Source organism: Lissotriton helveticus, chromosome 1_1 (genome assembly GCF_964261635.1).
Source record: "Lissotriton helveticus chromosome 1_1, aLisHel1.1, whole genome shotgun sequence".
NCBI lineage: Eukaryota > Metazoa > Chordata > Amphibia > Caudata > Salamandridae > Lissotriton > Lissotriton helveticus.
The window spans coordinates 972,285,503-972,292,759 of NC_136057.1; the positions used below are offsets into that span (position 1 = coordinate 972,285,503).

Genomic DNA, 7,257 nt, shown 5'->3' on the forward strand with positions numbered 1-7,257 from the left:
CGCTTTTCGCTGTTTCATGGTCCGCGCGCCAACCTGGACCTCTAGGGTGCCTCACCAGCTCCTCTGACCGGTTCAGGCTCCAGGAGATAAACCAATGGCCGTTCGGGTGGATTTCCTCCGCATGAGTCTTTTCCTCCTCACGAGTCTTTACACCCATGATGCTAATAATTTCATTATGGGTCAATATAGGTGACGGTGTGTCATCAACACTGTCTTGCTCCCCTCCCAGGTTCCTGACCTTTACGTGCAGGTCCCACTGGAGCAGACTGCGGGGCATCTCACGATCTCCCTTAGGGTAAGATCTCTTACATTGTGCCCCCCCTCACTATGAATTTTAGTGTTCCTTAGCCTCTCACCGTTAAATTTCTCTGTGCATGACATATGACTGTGCGCCCCACTAAGTAGACACAGCTTAATGTCAACGCAACAATTCTTCTAACCAATTGGTTTGGTTTTTTAAATACGAGTATGTCCTTTCTATGTGTGGCGTGTGAGTTTGACAGACAAACAGATAAACTTTCACCATGTTTTGTTATGTTTTTTCTCTAGGTCACTCATACTGAGCAGGATTCTCTAGCCTGCCCCTCTATGACCTCATGGCATAAGGTTGTATGACTAAAAAGATTTTTAAACCTTTACACCATTTATATTATTTTCACTGTGTAGTACGTCCCACTTGGGTCCTGATGAAATGCCGCGTAGGCATGAAACATGTTGACCACACCAGGGGGTTGTAGATATCTTGCCCAACATTACCAGTAGCAACTATCTCCCCTCCCACTCTTTTTACCAAGGGCGCCAGCCACTCCAATAAATTTCATTGTGGACTGACCCACCTTTTTTAATTTCACCACACCTCTTACGACTACACCCCTTTCTTCCCCGCACACCCGCATGCACCATATGGCAGGGATTAAAGATCTCCGTTAAAGAGCCCCCTTGAGGGTGCCCGCTGAACATTGCAGCGCCAGTTCAGCGAGGAGCAAACCCATATGATGAAGCATGACATCTAGCTTGCTAGGTGTGTGAGGGTTTTAGTCCCAACTAGGGGATTCCCCTCTTTGGCTTTTCTTTCTTTCTCTCTGTACACACTGCATATCGACATACTCTACCTCCTCTCTACCCCGTCTGGGGAACTTTGTACATTACATTGTGGCTAATGAGTTATTGATTACCAGGATGTCTAGTTCACAGGCGTAGCAATGACCTTAGGAATTGTAAAATACAAACGATGCATTTAATTTTGTGTAGCGCACAGTGAGAGTCGAATTTATCCTAAGTGCCACCGTTTTACGACAACTTAAGCCTATCTTTTAGAGGGAATCATGCAAGGAAGCTGCAGAGGGAGTGCGATAAATGTACTCCCTGTGAGTCAACGATTTAGTAAAATAACATGCAACACTATCTGTGGAGAGAGTGGAAGAGTAAGCTTAACTTGTATCATTCAAGCTTTCCCTACTTGGTAGATAATTGGCAGACAGGTAAAGTGATTTGCCCAGTGTAGGAAGGTGGATACCTGACTATGGTTACCCCAGATTGTTTGCCTTGTGTTTAGCTGGTTTTCGACTTAGTTGGTCTGGGATCCTGCTAATCAGGGCCCCAGGCTATCTGCTCTCTCTATAAAATGGACTCCATGTACCTTAGGTACATACCTAATTGGATAGTGGGTCACTCTTGTGAGTCCCTGTATAGTGTACCATAGGTACCCAGGGCATAGGTGCACCCAAGGCCTACCAGGGGCTGCAGCATATCTTATGCCACCCCTGGCTGGCCATCCAAACTGACACAACTGGCTGATCACTCAGCTGGGGCAAAGTCTTGTAATCACCCCTTGCTTAGGTATAGCATTCCTATACCTACCATTATATATAGACACATATGCACCTATAAGTCACTCCTATGGCAGGCCTTAACAATCCTGAAGGCAGAGTGCTTGGTTTTATGTGAGATGAGGCTCTAGCATGAGCTGAGCCTGTCTGCAGCTTTCGGAATCATGTCCTTATAGCTGTTCTATGATATAGCCATACCATATACTCTTAAGTGCATTATAATCCTCGCGGTTGAATGCTAACTTTGGTTTGGCTTTATCAAAACATGTCGTGTAAGGTGTCCTACGCTTTGGAATACTACCCCCTCGCCAGTTCTGGCGACGGGGGTAGCATTCCACCCTTCTAGAGGGAGAAGACATGTTGTTCCTACTAATCCCGGTTAAAGTTAACCAGAGCCTCAGCATCACAAAATGGATGCTGCTGCCACAGACACAAGTCTGACCTTCTGCTGCTCAATCAATCAATCAATCAAACCATTTATAGAGCGCGCTACTCACCCGTGAGGGTCTCAAGGCGCTGAAGAGGGGGGGGGGGGGGGGGCGGTGCTACTACTGCTCATAGAGCCAGGTCTTGAGGTGTTTCCTGAAGGAGAGATGGTCCTGGGTAGTTTGTGGGTGTGCGGGGAGGGAGTTCCATGATTTGGCCGCCAGGTAGGAGAACGATCTTCCTCCGGTGGTGGTTCTGCGAATCCGTGGGACGGTGGCGAGGGCGAGGCTGGCGGATCGGAGCTGGCAGGTGGGCGTGTAGAACGAGAGGCGGCTGTTGAGGTATTCGGGGCCAATGTCGTGGAGTGCTTTGTGTGCGTGGGTGAGGAGCCTGAATGTGATCCTCTTGTTAACGGGGAGCAAGTGCAGGTTTCTCAGGTGGGCGGATATGTGGCTGTGGCGAGGGATGTCGAGGATGAGTCGTGCGGAAGCGTTCTGTATGCGTTGTAGTCGTTTCTGGAGTTTGGCGGTGGTTCCTGCGTATAGGGTGTTTCCGTAGTCCCGTCAGCTTGTGACAAGGGCCTGGGTGACCGTCTTCTGGTTTCGGTGGGGATCCACCGGAAGATCTTACGGAGTATGTGAAGGGTGTTGAAGCATGATGACGAGACGGCGTTGACTTGCTTGTCTGCTGGGAGTCCTTCCAGCGAAGGAGGCTTGGACAATAGGTTTCCTGTCTTGGCAGGTGCTAGCACCACCCCAGACAGGCCATAGTGTATTGGGACAGGGAGGGCTGAATGAAATGAGACACTGCCTGGGGCACACAAGGTGTCCCATGCATAGTCCGGTTCAAACCGGTACTGGGGCACTCCAGCCCCAGCTCTGGCGCGAAACTGGACAAAGGGAAAGGGGTGTAACCACCCCCTTCCCTGGTCCCACCCATAGGAGGGACCTAGCAGGTAATCCAGCCCCTAAATTTGGTATATAGGTAGGAGCCGAGTCCCAAGACTTTAGATTTATCCTGACTGAAACTTGAAAGGAAACTCTGGACCTTCGACGTTCTACCTGAAGATAGAAGACTGAAGAATCTCCCTTGTGGTCAAGGAGTGACCACCCTGTGTAAGCAGGCACCATCAAGATCAACGGTTTGCTTTGTCGACGCTCCCGCCGGAGCCCGAGCACAGAGCCTGACAAGACCCGGACTTCCAGACTTCCAACAGCCCGATCCACAGCCACAGCAAAGCTGAGACCCGTGGAGGCGATGAGAGACTTGGAACCGGCCATCTTGGAAAGCCAGTATTGCTTTCCGTGCAACTTCTGAGGCACCCTCGAAGTTGTGCATTGGGGATTGAGAAGCCCCAGCCCGAGCACCAACTGCACCGAAGATCAGCCCTCCACACTCCACGAGTTCTGCGTGGGGCCCTTCTGCATTTTCCTGCTCGAAGCGTCTGTCCGGTCACTTGCCCGTTGGCTAGTGGCCTCTGTGACGACGAATCTTTGAATTTACACCGCTGGTCTGGTTGCTCCAGACTGGCCCCTGCTTCACTGAAAAGGAGAAGCCCATCGGACCTTGCTGGTCTGATCCAGAAGCCATCTTCGATTCATGCGTGGGTTACCTTTGCCAAGGCTTGTTGACTCCAATCCGGAAGCCGACACCGCAGACAGCGTAAGCCTTTCTGGGACAGTCCGTATCCAGCTCCTGGTCGTCGTCGACACCTCCTGGTCCACGTGGCTGCAGACACAAGCTTCACGACATCACCTGATTGCTTCGCGACATCGCCTGGTTCCTTCCTGATCACTGGCTAGTGACCCAGACTCTGTCCCCTCTGCTTTCAGGTACTCTTCATCCTCGATCCGCCCTTGGATCCAACCAGACACTTCCCTCCTGGTCGCCTGCAGCATCTTTCTTCACGGCTCCATAGGATTCAGCGACGAAACCCGACACACTTTGACACCTATGCACCCGCTTCCTGTGGGTGAGGTAACGCGAGTACTCCGGTGCTCCTGTGGGTATTAACTATCCTAGTTTTCAGTAGCTTTCTCCTAGCCCATCCGGAAGTGACCTAAAAGAACTAGTTTCCAATTCTTTCGTTCCCATTCTAACTCTATGGTAACTCGCGTCTGTGTAAAGACACAGCACACGCATCCCGTGGGCCTCCTGCTTCCTAGCTCTTGGTAGTACAGCGTAGCCCCAGCGATTCTCCAGGCCCTAGGCCTATCCTTTGTTCGTGACGTGGTTCTTATACCACTATTTTAGTATATGGTTCGAAGTGCCCCTAGGGCATTACTGTATTTTGTGCAACTTATTGTATGATAATTAAGTATCTTGTTATGTGCTTGTGCCTCTGATCTCATAAAGAGTTCAGAGGATTAATTTAATAATAAATACATTTATATTTTAAATATATATATATATATATATATATATATATATATATATATATATATATAACCTGTGTGGTGTCCTTTCATTTGGTATTAAAGGGGTTACATGTGGTAAAACAGCTGGCTTCACATGCCCTCTTGAGTTTAGCCTAAGACTGCTTTGTCCATGCTACCACTAGGATAGCTGGTCTATAAGGTTGACTTTACAACCATCACCATAAGGGTTGTTTGGACTGATACAGGGTGCCCACTAGAATAGTGGACATCACATATCAGGCCAACTTTTCACTCCCAGGGTCACCCACTTTGCTCAAGAAGGAAAGCAAAGATTAGGGCTCAGGTGTTCCAGTTCTAAAGGGAATCAGGGGCATCCAGAGTCCACCACTAACGTCAAATTCTTGCATACTTTGTAGTCTTCTTTTTGTTGTAAAATGAAGACTTCTGACCAAACTTTGCTTTTGACATACCATGTATGCAAATGTTTGGTATGTATTCCCTACAATTACCTTGTCATGGAGTGTGTCAGTGGCAAAATGAAGCTCCCCTCCCCGCAAATTAGAATGAGGGGCTCTTTAACTTAATGCCCATCATTTTCAAAAGTCACCAGCCACCGCTGCATAATTGGCTAGCAATGCCAGTCTGGTCAAGCCAGTAAATGGAGAACCATTCACACTTGGAAAATTAAATAAAGGTCGAGTCCTTCGGTCAACACACATAAATGTTACAAAAACCCAGGCCGGACAGGGCACATTTTAGTTTGCCCATTAACCAGCAGAAACTAATATTAAATAGGAATCTAGACATGTGGTCTGGGGACCCATAGGGGTCAGCGCAGCCTATTCAGGCAGTACGAGATTGCAAAAAAAATTAAATTGTGTTGACGGATTAATAAAATGTATACAAAGCAGTAAAATATTCGTTCTGTAATTAAATAAGTACTCCTCGTGTGAAAAGCTGTCAATTTAAATTAGCAAAATATAAAATTGTAAATTAAAAAAGTTCTGTAAACATGAAGGAATTCGAAACTGGACACTAAATATTAAGTTTGCATGCTCAGATTGAAAGTGGGGGCAGTGTGCATTAAACATAACATTGTCTGGATGATAACTGGCCTCAACCCAATCTTCTCATTAAAATTAAAATATAGATTTTTTAAATATATTTGTGAATTAAAATATGTCATCATTTGAGTATTTGTTTACTGAATTATTTCAATATTTTTAGAGGTTTTTTTCTGGTTCTTATCATTGAAAACGCTTAGGCAAATGTTCCCGGCTTCCAGTAATGACTTATAGGGGGTCCCTGTATTCCAATAATGCTTTAGTAAGGATCACCGGGTTCTAGTGAGGGTCCACAGAAGTCAACAGGTTAAAAACCACTGCTATAGACAAACCTATCTACACCAACCAAACACTACCGACCGATTAAAATCTGAAAAAAAGTATGGCAATAAATACCTATAAAGTCTCTACCATGAGCAGTATGGTTAAAAATTAAAAACTGGAAAGAGCGCTGCAAATGCACCGTACAAATGCTGATAGCATAACACTATGTTTGTACTCACCAGAGCTGGATGTAGGTACAGTATCCTCCTCCTCCTCATTGCCCCTCATACTTCCCCCAGCTCCTGAGGACCCCGTAGGGCCTCTCCTAGTTCTAATGTCGATGCCAGCCTTGGTTTTGGTCATTGATCTGCGACCCTCCTCGACCTGTTCGTCTGGATGCAGACCCTCGCCCTCTTCTTCAGTAATTCCTGTGCCAGTGCGCACTTTCTCTGGGTCTAGTCCACCTTAGTGCGGGCCTTAATGCAAAAACACACGCCTGCTGTCAAGAATCCTTGTTCTCCTTTTCGTTATGTTTACTCTAGCTCCTCTGGCTTATCGTGGTATCGTTGGTCATAGCACGTCTCATGCCCGAATCTCCTCAGCCCCCTGGGGCTCTTCTTGCTGCTCTCTGCTTAAAACAATATGGGGCGGGCTTAGGGACTAGCCCAGCCCTCCAGCGCACATTCAGTGTGCACTGATCTCATGTAGAGTACCGGCCGTATACGACAGCATATATTCTCTACCACGGCGTCACCTTCAACCAGAAGGGTATCATGCCCTTGTCGGTGTTCTCAGGCCGGCAAATGGGAAACAGTTGCACAAAGGGCTGAGGAGTCCACAGGTCTCGTACAGAAAAAGACACAAAGCGAGTTTCAACTTGGATCCCTCCTCCGTTCACTTCTAAACCGGAAGTACTAAGCATGCATCGCAAAAAAACATACAATGTGAAAACGAAACCTCAACCGGAAGAACAAGAAAGAAGCATCGGAAGTGACGTCTTTGAAACCCTGCCCCTTTCTCAGACAGCACTAGCAACGGTCGCTGCCATTTTGGTTGCTCAACACTGCAAGTCTTTCAGTACGTTAGAAATGCCACGTTTGAATTTGGTTTTTGTCCAAGTTCAAGTCTAACATTGAGGGAATTGAAAATTTGAGTGGAAAATCGTCTGGGGATAGTGCTACATACTGTACAGAAATTATCCGTAGCTGCCAAGTTTTCAGACAGTTTATGAGCAGTGCTTTAAATTGACTTATAAAAGTGCGGGTACTCACTCTTTAGAGCACCGGTTTCCTATTG

The 7,257-nt window shown here is 47.1% G+C and overlaps 1 protein-coding gene across 4 annotated transcripts in view; it reads right to left on the reverse strand.

Moving 5' to 3' along the window:
• Positions 1-6,905, reverse strand: part of TASOR2 (transcription activation suppressor family member 2) — a 1,020,110-nt gene extending 1,013,205 nt beyond the window's left edge. For 3 of the 4 annotated variants that reach the window (XM_078677333.1, XM_078677324.1, XM_078677320.1), the window contains exon 1: positions 6,201-6,905. In XM_078677333.1, the coding sequence (XP_078533459.1) occupies positions 6,201-6,324 (124 nt within the window). In that variant the 5' untranslated portion in view covers positions 6,325-6,905. The remainder of the gene's footprint in view (positions 1-6,200) is intronic. The other variant, XM_078677328.1, reaches the window with a different exon arrangement.
• Positions 6,906-7,257: the final 352 nt, after the last annotated feature.